General features: G+C 37.6%; 1 protein-coding gene across 2 annotated transcripts in view; it reads left to right on the forward strand.

Moving 5' to 3' along the window:
- Positions 1-17,645, forward strand: part of TMEM135 (transmembrane protein 135) — a 189,815-nt gene that overhangs the window by 115,439 nt on the left and 56,731 nt on the right. For both annotated transcript variants that reach the window (XM_050897902.1, XM_050897909.1), the window contains one exon: positions 7,197-7,243. In XM_050897902.1, coding sequence (XP_050753859.1) covers positions 7,197-7,243 — 47 coding nt within the window. The remainder of the gene's footprint in view (positions 1-7,196; positions 7,244-17,645) is intronic.

Genomic DNA, 17,645 nt, shown 5'->3' on the forward strand with positions numbered 1-17,645 from the left:
TTTTTTAATTCAGGAAAGAGCAATCCTTCCAAATAATTTGATGTCACTGTAGCCCTAAGGTATTGTACTTACTTTCTATATATATATATTTTTGTGTGTGCTATTTTTCCCTGGTTAGATACTATTTGAAATGAGAAGGCGGCTGTGTGGCAGCCTAACAGAGCGATGTTTTTACAGCTGATAATTGAGGGTTTATGTTTTGTAGACTGGGACATGACTTGGAGACCTGGGAGTACTAGAAGGTACAGAATAGGATTGGAGGTGTGTCCCCATTGCTCGGTGCTGGAGCCACCTGCAAGTCGTGTGTCAAAGGGTTGATTAGTTTCAGAAATGAGCCCAGACCAGCTCTTCCAATATGATAAGCTGTAAAATAGCTCTTCTTTGCTCTTTTAGGAAGGCGTAATAATAAGATGCTGCTGTTTCATTTGGCAATTACTTTTTTATACTTCAGTCTCTCAAGCGTTGTGCATCCTTGAAAGCAGTGGACTCTTGTCAGGAGCTTTAAGAAAGGCTGTTTTGTGGCTCCGTTACAGTATGTTGTAGCTTTGTTTGCTGTGGTTAAGATAATACGAAAAAAAGGGGAAGAGACTTGACAAGTGTTTTTTGAGAAAACAAAGAGTGCTGAAGTGCTTAACTATACGTGTATATATGGAATTTGTGAAGTAGAAAATCAAGGGTTTAATTTTTATTCTTTCATGCTCTTCTGAGACTGGCAGGTGCTCCCTGTCTTGGCTCAGTTACCTTCTACATTTGCCAATTGTAATCATTTAATCATGATCAAACAACAGTGCTTTAACATGAATCTAAATAATCTCTTGTTTAATAACATATACTAGTGTTTCTTTTGGTCTTATCTGTCTAGAGATTGCTTGAGGCTTGCTGGCAGAAAAAAATCAGGAGCCTCTAACAGCTGAAGTGGTGTAGATGTAGCTAAATTGGCCAAGTGCCCGATAAGGATCTGAAAAATTGTTTTCTGCGTTTTCATAAAACCTGTCAGTTTTGAAGCAGCAGCAGCAATGTTGCATTGCTTCAGAAGTTACCTAATTTCAACTAGAAAAATAATCATTATGTGGATGACCAAGATTATGATAAGAGCATTTGTCAGTACTTTTGATCGCTCATGACAATGCTCCCCAAGTACAGTGGATTTCAAATAGAGAAGGACACCAGGTGTTCTAAAGGTTTTGATTTAACAGGATTTACTATAGAAAGAAGGTAAAACACTGCATAACTTGAAATGTCCAGAGAGATATTGTTCCATTTTAGGATTTTCAATTGCCATATGTCTTTTGGGATCACTAGAAATTTGAGGTTGGTGAAGGACAACCACCATTTTGCATAAGTTGTTATGCTTTTGTACAAAACCAAATTACTTTTTTTCAACATAAAATACCTTTATATCTTTGTTTTAAAAACTTTAATAATGACGTTTCTGTGCAGGAACTGTGTGACTTCTTTAATAAGCAATGGCAACACTGAGAATCGAATAGCTCATTTTTGCTACTCTGTGCAGTTCTTAGGAATTGAAGGGTGCTGTTAATAGAGAAACAACGGATATTATAAAGATTACTATTTAAAAGGGAATTTTAAAAAAAAGGTAGATCACAATTTTTCAATTAATGTGTAAAAGAGAGGTAGTGTATGACTTCAGAGTAACCAGACAGTGCCAAACCTTGTATGTAGTTGTACCCAACAGGTACTGAGAGTAATATTTGATTATGGCGTATGTATTTTGTTAAATCTGTGTCAGATCTTGGACTCAGAGCATCGGTCGTTCCAGACCTCTATGTGCTTGAAGAAACTCAGAGTGCTTTGCATTCCCTGTTGTCTCCTTCTGTCTCCATGGGGGATTGAAATCTAAGGAGTTTGTGGCTAAATACAGAGGTTAGTCATTCAAAAGCCCTGGCCCTGTCTAAGGGAACTGTTTGGTCCTCTGAGGTGCCGTCTGTGACACAGCTCTGGCCTCGGAGAGAGGAATGAGGGACTCTGAGACGCAGAAAGCTGGAAGGTTGCAATAGCGATGGAGCTGCTGCAGGATTTGGGAGTATATTTTCCCTTCAGCCATCACTATATTTTCACTATAGCCTTAATGAGTCATTTGACAGATCTGAAGTATGTATTTTATTCAATACCGAAATTTAAATAAAAGCAACAGATTCAGAAGCTTTTGCTGAGGTGTGTACAAATGCATGTTTTAGTATATGTAGTGCATTCGTTTTAAAGACACGCATCAGTAATACTATTTTCATGAATCCTGACACCGCAGGAGACCATATAATCATCCGGTGGGATACTGGTTAACACTGGCCAGTGAATCTCACCACGTTGTGCATCGAGTCTACACAAAACAGTCTAATCATATTTCATTAATTAATCTTGCTAACCAGAGAAAAAGTTGCCATGTTACTGGTCTGAATTTGGCAGACTTCAGGTTCTAGCCATCATATGTTGTTTTTTCTACCAAATTAGAAAATGGTCTTTACTCGTCCAGGCTCTTGCAGTGATACTCCAGCCACTTCCACATCTTCTCTTGAATAAGCCAAAAGTGTTGAGGTAGTGGCATCTTTAGTTTTATTGCAAGTCATGTATTCTGGGTATTGAATCGCTCTTTGTAGCTGCCTCTCCTGGTTTTGGGGGTTTTTTGGGGGTTTTGGGGGGGTTTTTTTGGTTTTTTTTTTAGCTCTCTACCTGGTGAGACTAAAGTGTTATGCTAGTGTTGCTTTCAGGAGAATCCACTGTGCTAGCCCAAAAAGACCAGCAGTCTAAGAAGTGGGGAAAAAGTGAGGGAGGATGCAATAATAACCTCCCCAGGGGATTTTTACTCACTTGGGACAGTAAATAGAGAACTGAGGTGGAGAGTGGGAGAACAGATAGAAGCTAGTGGAAAACCACTTGCCAAACCCATTGCTGATATAATCTAGTAGTAAGTGGCTGCTACAGCCTTCCTCTGCACCATGTCAGAGTGTAAGCACTGTGTATAGCTGATATTAGTAGCAGCTCACGGGTTTAGGGCTGAAGTCCTGCCCTTTAGTCCCATATAGGTGAAGATGTAGCTGTCATATGTAAGAACTGCTGTGTCAGCTAATGGTGACTAATTCCATCAGGTAGTTATTTACTATGTTAATTTCTTGCCTGGGGCATTAAATAATAATAGAAAATTACTACTTACATTAGTAAGAGTAATCATCAGATCAGATTTTAAGGGGCTGAACATAATGAAACGTGGCACCTATTTTCACATAACTTCTTTTTATATGCCTTCTGGTATCTTCGGTATCTTTTCAATGACTTCTGGTGTCTTCGTCTAATTACTCAGAAAGACTCTGTGATTTCCATCCCCTTTAACTACTAGAAAATTATAGAAAACTTTATGCTTTTTAACCAGCTATTTTGTTATTGGAAAAGAATAGCATATCAATTTTATAAAGACAGTTCATTGATTAGGATGCTACAGGTTACGTAATGTAATGTGCAGGGAGAAAAGAGATATTCCATGCATATTTATTTCCTTGATCATGAGTACAAGGCCATTACATTAATTTGCATGTCTAGTTCCATTATTTTAATTTTATTAGAAGGGAGCTTGCTTAAGAAATAACCCTAGTGATAAGAGCTGTAGAAAGCATTTTTATTGGAGCAATAACATGCCTTGAAATAAAATTTAGGAACCACAAGCAACGGTTGACAAATTTCTATGATTACACCAATATATAATTATAGTGCTGTTTGTGTAGCTCTGTGGATTTACAGTTAAAGATAGGGGGTTTTTTATTAGACCAATTAATATGTATGGAAAAAACCGGAATGGCTTTTGGGCACAAAAAAAAATCCTTCCTCATGTCTGAAGTAGAGGTAAATCTGAAGAATGGATTGTGTACTCAAAAGTCTGATGGAGCATCTTCCTTCCTCCCTGGTAATGTTAGCTGATATAATCATAGAATCATAGAATGGTTTGGGTTGGAAGGGACCTTAAAGATCATCTAGTTCCAACCCCCCTGCCATGGGCAGGGACACCTTCCACTAGACCAGGTTGCTCAAAGCCCCATCCAACCTGACCTTGAACACATGGGGCATCCACAACCTCTCTGGGTATAATAAAAGATTGTACAACTACCATACTACTATTCAACTAGGTGTATAAAGGTGAAAGAGTGCGTATAACCTCTATCAGCAGAGACAGCAGTAAGCTCTTCTGTAGATAAACGGCTTGTTTTAAGGATTAACAAAACATGTGAAATAATTCTTTTTTTCTTGATCATGTATTTTAAGAGTAAAAATTTGTGACCGCTATACAAAGCTCCCAGTTATATGTATATAGACCACAAAATACTTGTAAAACTGAAAATCTGTTTTAAAAAGTAGTCATTTGAGAAAGCAAGCGTGTATTAGTATTAAATCCTTATTACTATGGCCATACTTGTAGAAATATTAATTAGTGATTGATTTAAAAATGTATAATAGTAAGTCCACTTTCTCTTTTTTGTAACTTTTGGAAGAAATTGGCTCAAGTAATTATTGGAGGGACTTCTTTTAACTGGAGTTTTAATTTTCCATGATTTTTACCAATAAAAGTTTCCTCAGACAGACCTTAGCTGACAGTTCTTTTTTCTGTAGCACACAGCCTTCAGGAACTAGGAGTAGTAACTTTATTTTTTTATCATCAGGTGTAGATACAGCTCTCACATACATTGTGAAGTGGTTGATCAAGAAGGTGATGGTTTTCAGGCTTCATGAGTATGCTTGAAGTCAAGTGTTGATGTGCCAGTGGTTGAAACAGCCTGAGGTCTTCTGTGAGCTGGATTTAACACTATTCAGTGTTGAACTGTAGCTCCGACACTCTAATTGCTTCTGCCAGCTGATATCACCGATCTATCCCTTTTCTCTCCTCCTGTCTTCCTTTACATAGATTATATGTATCTTCAGTGCTTTTCCTCTTAATCACAAGGTCTATGTTACTTTATCACAGACTTCAGTCCTACTCGTTATTCTGGCTGTATGGGAGAACCAGCAGCCTCTGATCAGAGACTTTTTTTACCCCAGGAAATCTGACTATAGTGAAAATGCTTAAGGAAAATACACATAACCTTAGGTTTGGTAATACGCACAAAAAGTCTGAATACATGAGGCTCAAGAGTTGTTTTAATAGTTTTGTCAGTGTTATTTTTCCTTTCTCTGGTCCAAGATTTCTATCTGGCTGTGAGGGCAAGTAATTTGTGAGCGGCTGCTGGTGTTACTGGGGCTGCTGGTGTTACTGGGGCTGCTGGTAACCGCTTTCAGCCAGAGCTTTTTGTTTTGCGCTCAGAACTGTGAACTGCTGAATGGCACTTCGTGATGCTGTTTATATGAGGGCTAAGCTTTCTTGAAGAAAAAAAAAAAAAAAAAAAAAAAAATTTGGCTTTGTCCGCCAAGAGAGATCTGGATAAAAGTACCTCTTAAGTTTTGTCAGCAACTTTCCTCTTTTTTTATTAAGGTTTAGTATAGTACAGTAAAGTATAATGTAGTCAATTAAATTAGAATGCTCACCTTACACACCAAATATGCTAACCTCTCCTGGAGCATAAGGATTTTTCCTTGTAACCTATGTGCATCTCTTTAAAAATGTTAAAATATTTAGGGTGTATCATTCTCATTAGAAACATGTAGGTTGTCTGCTTGTTGTATCTGTTTCTGCAGCTGGAAAGTTTCATGGTCTGTGTGTTGCCAAGCACAATTTGTTGACCATGTATTGTAAATCAAAAAGTGACAGACTCTGCAAGAAAAATCCCAAATGAGACTTCCTGCTCACTAGCTTATGAGGCTTAAATTCACTCAATATTTACAATTATATTTCTGTAGGCCTTAGTATTTTTTCTCTTTTTTTAGTATAGTTGTTTTTAAATCTAAGATAGGTATTGCATATTGTACTGAGGATGCTACAAAAAAATTCTATAGAATGGGGAAAAGTTGAAAAAAAGGCTTATTTTGAAAGTAGCTTAATTTTGGAGCATGGTGACCATTTGCCTTCTGTTTCTTGATGCTATGATAAGAAGACAACCAGTGGGCTTTCCATGTTCGGCGGTGCATTTCATGTAAAACAGTCTGGTTTAGCTGCATGTCTTGCTGTCCTTCAGTTGTGTAAATGTTGGGAGAGTTGTATCTAGAACAAAGCAGTATTTTCTCACTCTCGAGCTGTGTCTGGCAAAGATGGAGTGGATTAAGGCAGGTTATGAATTTAAAGCATGGTGTAGTTGTTCCTGAAACAGCTGTATGTACAAGCAGTTCTGCAGTCAAGGTACAACGGCTTGTTGGTATCTCAAGGAGGATGGCTTCATCCTTTCTCCCCTTCTCTGCTCCTGGCACGGAGGTCTCCCTCCTTCCCTTTTGCCTGTGTCTGCTCTGGTGCTTTTACGCCCTTCCAGTGATCTCCTTATGTCACCAGATTGGCAGAAAACTCTCTAAACTCTACTTTTTTCTCCTAGTTGAGTTCGTTTTCTTCAGCATTTGTGAGTCACTGTGCAGGTGGTAAGGAGGAGGTAAGAGCACTGAGCCCCAGCAGAGAGGATGGGAGGAAGCAGGATGTTCCCCTCTCCGTGCTGGAGGGCTGCTAAGTTTGCTCACTGATCCTTGTATGATCACATTGATAATCTAGAGCAAGATGGGATTATTCCAAGTGAGTTTAACACTAAGGTAAACTACTAGAAAGGATACTCTCATTTGGGAGTAGAATTATTTACTCTTAAACTTCCTGGAAAGCAGTTAAGCAGAAGCAGCTGTCTGTACAGACATCTTAAATGTCCTGCCTTTTAAACTGAAACTAGCAATATGATATCTGAATAAATCACAAAAGCAAAGACAGACAAAATATAATGTTTAAATTTCTGTTTGATTGCTTTATTGTTTTCAATCTATTGTTTTATAATTATTTTATTATTCATTATTTTATTCCAGACTCTTTAAAGTGGCATCGTTTGCTGTGTCTGTTGTCGCACTACCCTGGTTTGGATTTCATATTTTTTTTAACTTCTACAGGAACAGCTCAAAGTCCACTAGAATCAAGAGAATCCTTTTTGGTGGATTTAGACAAGCTTTCATTCTGGCCCATAAAGCATATAAATAAAGTGTAACTTTTATAGTAACAGTTGTAAAATCTTCATGATCCAGAACATGTAGTAGTAGTGTGATGTTTTATGTAATAATACTCTTTCTCCTTCTTGTAGGTCCTTTTGTTCTGCATCACAGCTGCTCTGTTCATGTTCTTTTTCAGGTATGTTGCTAGAATATCTATTTATGTTTGTAAAGATTATTTTAAATAGCATTTCTAAGAGCTTACTTGATTTTTGGTATTCATCTGAAAACTTGTATATTCTTGACTCAAGCTTTCTGAATTGAGTAGAGTGCTTCCATGGCATTAAAAACCAAGTGCTGTGAACATAATTGGGCTAAAAAGGGAAATGCTGAGTTAAATGCTTTAAATCTTCTGGAGATTATACTGATTACTTAAGGACCCTCCTCTCATCTCATAATTAAGACCGTGGAGATCTAACATTACATAGTATGAAAATGGCTGAAATACTACTTTTCATGTATGTTCTTAAATAGCTTACGGCAGGGAAGATAACATTTTTTCTTCTGGTGAAAACAGAGGAGAACAGGAAAATGAGATTTTAGTGTCTTAATATCAACTATTTGCGTGCGTGCAGGTGCAACTACCTTCTTTTAATTTTAGAGTAAACTAGTTTCACATATGTTTTCGCATGTTATTAGTTGTATTCCTTTTTTAAAACATACAGTAGTGGTGTTGGATGAAACACTCATTTTAATAACTTTTTTCTGTCTCGGTTTGCCAGATATATGTAATAAGTCATTTACCTTGTCATTGTTTCCCTTTTAAATACCAGACGTCTCAAATTTTCTTTATTATATCTCAAGCTGGAAAGTTGCATGCTAAAGTAACCTTTGACTACAACCCTTTGACTTAGAATTTTCTGTGGCGTGTAGCCATCTATGGTTCTTCACGCTGTCTGATCCCCTGGTAATTGCAAAACTCTGGAAGCTGCAGCTTGTTTTTTCGTAATACCATTACTTACGAATTACTTACGGATATTGGCCAAGAACAGTCTGCGGATAGAGGAGAGCTGTTAATTTAAAGGATTCAAAGAAGCATTCCTCCTTTCATCTACCACCCATTAAGACCCTTGCATCAACAGTCTTCTCCTTGCTTTATTTTCTTCTACTTCCCAGAGTCATGGCATAAGCCTTGGAGAATTTGGCTTGTAAGGTTGAAGTTAGACTCCTGTCTGTGTGAATGCTGATTAAACCAACTCAAAACACTAAAATGCTGGTGAAAGCTATAAATGTTGTATAATTTTGGAGGAAGCTTGTTGTCTCCTGCCTATGTCTTTGGTAATGAACCAGTGTTTTAGAGACAACCTGGAAGTTAAATGAGAACTGACCAGAGCCCAGAGGTATTTGGTGAATTCCTCCCTGACCTGACACAGCAACGCTGACAGTTGAATGGGCTCCAAACCACTTTCTTTTCTAAAATTAGTCCCTCCATGCCAGGGTTGATGGATATCCTGTTGAACAATCATCAGCGACATTTAATTCCTTTGTCTCTGGTGTTGTAACAGAAGAATTAAAATACAGGACCGGGAGGTTATAGGTCCATTAATTTAATTCTCAGGAAAAAAAAAATATCAAAATAATTTTTGTTTGTAAATGCAAATAAAAACAGTAAATCAAAGTAGATTTATCAAAAAATAATTAGCACAGACCAATTTATTTTCTTTTTTCTTTCTGAGTGTAATCAGTATTGTGATTAGAACTTCTTCACAGTGATTCATGTGGTACTTTACTGAAGTAACCAGGTATAGATGGTCTGCGTGAAAATACTTTTGGGTAAGCACAGAACCCCCAGGATAATATGTGGACAGAGTTGTTGTCAGAGGTCGACTGTCAGATAGGGGATGTGTTGACTGTGTTGACAAGCACCTATTCAGGCCCTCCATTGTTTAATATTTTTATATTTAAATAATGACAAAGATAACAGTGGAAATGATTATTACATGTGTAGGTGGAACTGCAGTTACTTTGCAGAACAGACTTGGAATTCAGATAGATGCAAACTGGAGATACGATCTGAAAAACTATAAAGCTGCTTAGTAATGACAAGGTTGAGGTAATGCGTTTACAGGTAAGGAGCTGTGGAGAATCAAATGATTTGGGAGCAGTTCACTAAAAAAGACCCAACAGTAGTTGTTGCACACTGCCAGCTGAGTGTAAGTCAACAATGTCACATTCCTGTAACAAGGGAAACGCCATGACGGGATGTATAGAGCTTGTGAGGTACATAAAGATGTCTTTTTGTTGTACTTAAAGTTTAAGAAATTCTCAGTGCATTTTTGTGTCCTTTTTGATTATTACACACCAAGAAGAATACAGAAGAGGCAGAGGAACCTCAGGGTTTCTCCTCCAGTGATCTGGAGTTTGGAAAACATGGTTTATTTAAAAGGGTGGATTGTGGTTCTTTAATTTAAAAAAAATAAATAAGGGATGGAATAACTGTCTTCACGTACGTACAAGAGTACTGAAAAGAGGAAGAGAATAAATAGTCTGTTCTCGCTGGCTGTGATAGAAAGGATAAGAGATAACAGAGCAAGACGTTTCTTCTTACAATAATAAATTGCAGCATGGATGAATTCACTTAGATAGTGAGGAAGGAAATCTTAAGAAAGAAGTGGTGAAAAGATTCCCTGGTGAGGCTACAGATTGTCTATCCTTTCAGATCCATGGGAACAGATTTTGGTTAATATAGGTATTAACACTTAGGGAAAGGAATATTTTACTTCCTCAGTCTCTTCCACTTTTTGATGCACATCAATGGCCGTTATATTGTGCAATATTTGATGTAATAAGCTGTCAAAGACAGTGCCCAGTAAAATCTTTGGAGGAGGATAACCTTGCTGTGCTTTGTTGAATGCAACTTGAAAGATATACCTGGAAAAAAATTCCAAATTACAGCTATGTGCTGTAGAAATCGCCATGTCTTGTAGAACGTATAGAGACAGGAGGGCAGGCAAAGGCAGGGAACACGTCAGCAGTCCAGGCAGGCAGGAGCATCTCTGAAAATTAGTAGAGGGAGAAATGTAACTCTTCCACCACACTGAATTAAAGTATTCTTCCACAATTTCTAGTCATACAAATGTAATAGGAGAGGAACAACTACTCAGGGAGAAGACAGATGACAGAGGTTACTTGATCAGTTCTCAAAGTTTTTGTCCAGTTTGTCTGGACTGGGATTGTGAGTTGGTCATTGTCTTATCTCATGTGTGAATTCATCATGCACCTTCATCACACTCTTCGGTAAGATTTTGGACAGCCCTCGAAGGAATCCTCTATGGATCTATCCAGAGCCCTGGGGGAGGCAATCTTCCAGTCTCCGTTGTTATCTAAAATAGAAAAGAAGTGGGAGAGTCGTTAAACTGCATTTCTTCTGTTTAATGACTCAAAAACACTTCAGCGTTTTCCTAATCGTAAGCAAATCAAACTGACAAGATCGTGTTAGAATTACAGTACTTTCAGAAAAGTCTCAGACAAGCACCTTATTCAAAGTCAGATCTGTTTGGCTTGTGAATATTTTCCTATTTACTATAAAATGCTGTTCACTGCTAACAAGCATTTATTGTCACTCTCTTTCAAAGGTGGCTTTTTGTCGTCCTTGCTCCACCAAAATGTCCTAAAAGGTGCTGAGAGCAGTAGCGCTTTTGATCACCAAGATCATATGTAATCCCTTTCACCATTAAAGATAAAATCCTAATAACTGAATGGTGTAATCTGAAGCTTAGAACCTTTCTAAAAAGAGACTTAATGTCAGTATACCTCTATGCTACCAAAATATGACTGATGCTTGAGAGTCAAATGACACAAGGAATAAAAGCGAAGTAGTCTTTTTTTTCTGAGTTCATATAAATTGCCTTATCTGAGGCTATTGTTAAGTTTTCTGAACTTAAAAGTGATGAATGTCCCCAGTCAGTTGCTCTGGTTGGCACTAACATTCCTGGCAGCTCCAGAGTTAACTGAATTTAGCCACTATTTTTGCTCTGTGTAGTTTTGAGCTGGATCATTTTCCTTGCACAGCCTATACCGTGATGCAAAGTAGCTGGCAGCGGCGCTATGCCAGCGGTGGTAAGTGATTGGGATAAGCGTGGAAAGCAGAGATGCTCTTCAGCATTCACATGGACTTTTGTCCTTTTAAAGTGACTGCATACCAGCATGGCTTAAGGTGATCTTTGCTGAACCTTGGAGATGAAAATTTATTTGAGTTGGAAAGTTCAGAACTGTTTTCTTCGTGGAGGAATTAAGATATATTCTGCACATCACACAACTTTCAGGATGTCTTTCAGGTTGCCATGTTAATAACAGCCTGTTAAGTTGGGCTTGCTTAAGTTGCTTCTGGAAGGCAAGCGCTATGGTTGATAGTTATTGACTAAAAGAGAAAAAAATCAGTATGGCACATAATTGTAACATGATCATACCTCTCCCTTGATGTGGGTATTTTCCTACCCACACTGGTAGGAAATACTGCTGTAACAGGTGTATGAATCTTGGTCTATGGAAGTATAGGCAAGTTCTTCTCAATTTATTTGAATATTTCCTTTTCTAGTATAATGAATTTTCTCAATATCTCATTATAATATCTGTCTTGAATTATTTTCAAAACAAATTCTGTAATGGTCCTTTGGCGAGGCAGTTATAATTTGCTGAGGCTTCTCTCTGACTGCCAACCCTTACACATCTGATTTCTGCCTCCAAAGCAGCAGAAAGGCTCAAAAGCCTGTGTAATGGATCTGGGGAGTTTGTTATTAAAAAAATGGAAGTATTCAGATAATCTTCATATCATTTCATATAGAAAGGGTTTCTCCAATTGTAAAATGAACGACCCTTACTCTCTCTTGGAAGGCTTTGTCCTCACATCATGTTGACTTGCTACCCCTGATCCTCCCAGCCCCATCCCTATGGCAGATGTTTCACACTAGTTGAAAACTTCACCAAGCAGCCTTGATATTTATCACTGGAGTTTCCCCAAAATTCTGTTGGACTGTTCAAACATTATTGCATCTACTACAGGACAACAAGAAAAAGAAGATGCTGAATCTCAAGAGTTAACAAGTGAGGTTACAGAACTGAAATGGTAGAAGAAAAACCAGGAACAATTACTCCAGAATAGATAAAGTGAGAAGGGAGTCAGAATGAAAGGTAAAATCAGCAGAGCAATATATAAAGGAAGACAGTAGGAAGCGGGAAGGAGAGAGTGACTGAAGAGGGAAAAAATAAGATCATGTCAGCAGACAGGACAAAAAATAGAAGAATATACTAGGAAAAAAGCAGCTGAAGTGCAGATGATAGGTTTACAAGCAAGAAAGTTATATTTACAGACAGAGGAAGCGTATTTTAGTGTATTTTTTCTTTCTTCTCTTCCATCTTCCTTTTCTGGTACTTTTCTCGTAACTTATACCTCCATTTTTTCTCAAAGTGCTTCTGCTCAGCTCCACTGGAAGTGATGAAATCATGCATCGCTCATTTGTGGCTAGTTGTAGTATACAGTAACTTGTATAGTGCAATCTGTCATACATGTATTTAATGCACACATATAGGTAATCACAGTTGAAACGGGATTCTTTACCCTTCCACCCATTTTTTCCTAAAAAACTTACACACAGAAGTGTATCTGGGGAGAGAAACATTCCCATATCTTTAGGAATTCATTTTCAGGTGACATTGAACTCCACCGGGACTTAATACTCACCGCTTACTCAAAAAAAAAAAAAAAAAGCCATTTATGATGTCATATGATGTCATGTATGATTTGTTCTAAAATACACTATTTTTGAAGTGTCTTGTAACAAAAGCACACTTTTCTTTAAAGCTTGTATTTTTTAAAAAAAATTATAGTTTGCCTGGAGTTAAGGTCATGGGTGGAAAGCTTTTGATTATACCATGATTTCATGTCATCTTATTTCAGTTCAAATAATTCATGGTACTGGCTGTCCAGAATACCGTTCTAGAATAATTGAATAGAATAAAACGAACAAGCAGGAGGAGTCCTATAATGTGTAAAATAAATATTTGTAAAATACAATTGAATTAATGTTATTTTAGTAGCAGTTTTATTTTGAGTATTACACTGGGCTTTTTTGGAAGGGTGATGCAATGACTGTGCTTTTATATTATTTGAAGAAATCCACATAATAGAAAACTTGCAATCTGTGCACAATAAATGAACACCTACATATAAATCCTATCCACATAAACTTAGAAAATCCAGCAATTTGGGTGAGTATGTGTTGGCAGACTACAGCACTGGTTGCTATAGCAGTTAATCCTTAGACTATATACTACCAGTTTATAATAGGCATATGTTAATTCATCTGCTCTGAACCCTAGAAAGGAAAGCTCCATGGACGAGCTGAAACTAGCTATTATGGGAAGTTGGTTGTTTCTGATGATTGATTGATCATAAGTTGAGGATGAAGTCTGCCTTCTATAGAGATAAATGTCAAAATGTTATTTTCTGAAACAATAATTTCAGACAATCAGAAGTTACTGCTGTGATTTCACAAAGCAGAACATGGTGTTTTTCATAACTCGGGGTTTGCATAGCTCACAACAGGAAGCTCCTGGTCTCTTAACGTCGTTACATATTATCTATTGATTGAAAACGGATAATGAAAAACATAATGAAAAGAACATCTAAGAAATGCAGATGCACGGTCATATACTGCCATTAAGATGGAATATTGAAACTTGTGTAAAGTCACTGAAAACCTTTAAGAAAGGTCCTTTTGTTTGCAGAGCCCTTTATTCTATCTCATTAATGAAATTCTAGCCTCCCAAATTACAGCTATTTACTCTTCTTTCCCCATGAAACACATATCCTGTAATTTATTCAGTACTTTCGAAGTGATATTTCAAAGTGCCTTTATTTTCTTTTAAAAATGTGTGGTACCAGTGCCATATCAGTCTCTCATTTCATCACCTAAGCTCCCTTTTGTAGAGAAGCAAGTAGTTGAAAGATATTTTTGCCTTTTAATTCTACTCTCTTTTTTACTGTAGAATGAGCAAGCTTAACAGAGTTGCTACTATATGGATTTAATATCAAATAATCTTCCCCTTTCTTATAAAGATTATTTTGAAGTCTTTTACATTTGCTCTAGAATTACAGGAGTACATTAAAAGTCCTCTGCTATTAAATTATTAGGTAATAAATCAGAAGAAAAAAGCAGATGAGAATTTTTTTCCGTGTTTATGTATGTTTTTACTGTCCTTATATAAACATCTCGAAGTCAGTGGTTCAAAGCATTTGTTTGGTAACTGTCATGAAACTTGATTTCTGAGGTATTTTGGATGACCTGGTGAGTAGATGAAAACATTCAGTCTCATAAGAAATGCTATAAATATCAGTTTATTTTCTTTAGTGTGAGCAAAACTAAAACATGGTATCACAGGAGAGGGTTGCGGATGAGAATATGACCTTATAGGTTAAGTCTGACACTCCTCTGGCAGAGCACTGCTTTTGGAGTTGCATAGGCTTAGTTCAAATGCAAATATGGGTAGAAAGGTGAGATAATCTATCTTGTGTTTATACACCAATAGGCTAAAAGGTGAAAATGTATTTTTACTTTTTTATTTTCATGAAGCACATTTTTTTTTTCTCTCTCTCACACTCTTTTACCAGACTTCCACTGCGTTTCACTTTTTCTTTTTGGTCCCTTAAAACTTGCAATGCCATGTAGTATTGTTTTGGTTTTGGTTTGAAGGGAAGTTGCTGCTGAGTTTTGCAGAGCTCTGGTCCTAGCTTTCTGCTGCGTTCACAGGAGAGGGAGACTGATCTCCCCAAGCTCACAATGTGTACCCACCTCTATCTCAAAAATGATATAGTAGAGTTAAAGGTACGTCTTAAGCATATTTTTAAGTGCGAGAGTTTGAGATTATTAGATTTTCATACAGGTAAGAAGATCTAGACTTGCAGGTATTACAAAGCAAATGTACATAAGGGTGCAAAATTGCAGCGTCCAGCGGGATTATGGTGGGCATCTTTAGTAGGTTCAGGAGCCTCTCCCGATGATGTTCTTGCACTTTCCTTAAATCATCTGTGGTGGCTGCTGTAGGACATCCATGAGCAAATCCCACTTTTTCTATTTCTGTGTTCTTATATTTGCAAGTACAAATCACTATTTCTCACCTGCTCATTTGGGTAGTGCAGGAGGAATGGGACAATAATGGTATTCATAAAATTAAAAGAAATCACTTCTGATTTCCAGTCTAGCGTTAAAGAGAACCTTACAACAATTAGATCTCTAGTGTGCCTACAGTGCCTGTTGTAAATAGGTTTTCAAGATTCATCTTCAGTTTTAGGCACCTGTGATATATTTATGTTAGGAAATATGAGGAAAAAGATGGGCAAATCAAGAGGCCAATTCCCATCTTGTGTGGGCTTAATTTATGTTGCAGAGCTGCCTCTCTCTGATGATTGTACACCAAACTTACTTGCATAAATCTAGGCAGAATAAATCTAGGCTTATGTCTTTCCTTGAAGTTACCTAGAAACCATATTAAAATAATTCTGAGAGGTGGTAAGTGTTAAGAATTCATGAAATGCTGAGAGGTCATGGAACATGGTTTTTCTAACTTATTCTGCATACGTGGCTTGTATTATCCTTCTATTTCATGAACCCATTTTTTAGCTTTAATTTGAAAAAAAATACCTTGTGTTCTGCTAATAAGAGCAAAAAAGGAAGGGGACATATATATATATATATATAAAAAAAAGGGAAATATTTAAGTATTGATTTTTCTGGGTTATTACCAAAGTCCTTGGATGGGAATGACAGGAAAAAGACATCATAGAATTAATTCTTTCCTACATGGAAAAATTATGTCAAATATTTAAAAGCTTCCTTCTGAATTCTAAATAAAATTATTTTAATTTGTACAGTAATATAAAGTACAAAACTACAGTGAACTTTGTAATCTCTTTAGATCCTTGTCAGGAGTAAAAAGAGAAAGCATTTATACTTCTGATGCATCCTAGAGATGCATCTCATGAATTGGGAAGGCAATTTAAATTTGCTGTTGTTCTGTTTTTATCTTTCAAAAAATACATGACCATGTTATCATTGACTTGTTACTGAATTCCACATGCATTTTTGGTAATATTCACCTGTTGTATGTAATGTTTTTTGCCAATTTGGGAATAGCATTTAAAGTATTCCTTTAAATTACGCATCTGTCAAATAATGTTCAGTTTAATAAGTTTTTTTCCTGGTGCTGTAAAAATTTTCTTGAGAAAGTATGTGATAACAATATAGTAAGTTTAGGGATTAGAATGTAACATTTAATATTCATGTGTACCTTCTGAATATGTATGTTTGTGATACTGAAATGTTACTAGAGCATACTTAACTTAGTCTTAAGATACCAGGAGTTATCAGACTACTTTTCTGAAAATATCCTGAGAGAAAACTTTTGACATTTTGATAATGATTGTTAATTGCCCGATGCCTGTTGTATTTACAGTTTCTTCTGAGGGAATGCATGCCACATCAGTCTTTATTCCTTGCACTCCTTATTTTACTGTCAGCCATGGTATGGCTGGCATGCCAAGCCAAGCAATGTCGAGAAGTCCATGCGTATCTCCGGTAAGAGGTTATAGAATGCACGTCTGTATGCATCGTGGAGAACAAAAACAGACCTCAGAATCTATATTGTAAGATTTAGGTGTTCAAAGGCATAAGCATAAATAAATTTACAATATCTCAAACACTCCTTTTGATAGCAAGTTTTAGGAGGAGGGAAGCATCTCTTAAAAATCAGAGCAACCCTTACCTGGTGCCATCCCGGTGCAGAGCCGTGCCGGTGCCCAGTACCGGTCTCTGCCTCCCCCTGTCCCAGCCGGCAGCTTTGCAGTCTCTCCAGAAAAGCGGGCGAGAGGATAGGAAAGGTGAGATAGAGTCTACAACAGCAGCAGTGTTATTGTCAGCGGAGACAGATGATTTGTGTCGCTTTCCCCACGTCGCAGTCAGTTGTTGGCAGTGGCGGTGGGAGCCGCAGGGAGGGAAGGGGCTGGGAGGAGGCTCTGGCTGGGCGCTGGGTGCGGCGGGGAAAGGGGTGCTCCTCTCTAGTGCCTTTCCAAACGTTTTCTTCTTTGAATCCCTCTCACTCCTTTGGCTTGAGGATGACTGATGGGCTACGCCGAGTGCCAGTACTGGCTGCTTCCTCTTTACCTGCTCTTGTTATCAGATGCGCTGCTTGACCAGAGAAGAAAAGAGAAATGCGAGGAGGGGAGACAGGACAGTATCCGCAGTGAAGGAGTGAGAGGCCAAGCAGGACAGGGTTTCCACCAGCCATGAACCAGCTGCAACTAAAGGAGTGGGAGAGCATGGGTGGTTGCATTATTAGGGCTGTAGCGCAGCTTTGTGTCTTCGGTTTTACTAAAGCTCTTCAGAGAGAGTACTTATTTAAAAGCATATTGGATCATCCAGGTACCTAATTTACAAGTCACCAGGTCATTTTTTCCTTTTTTTTGTCTGCCTGTTGATCTAATAGAGAAACATTGTATGCTCTTGCAGCACTCTGTGTCTTCAACTCTGTTTTTATATACCTAAGTG

Source organism: Gymnogyps californianus, chromosome 1 (assembly GCF_018139145.2).
Source record: "Gymnogyps californianus isolate 813 chromosome 1, ASM1813914v2, whole genome shotgun sequence".
NCBI lineage: Eukaryota > Metazoa > Chordata > Aves > Accipitriformes > Cathartidae > Gymnogyps > Gymnogyps californianus.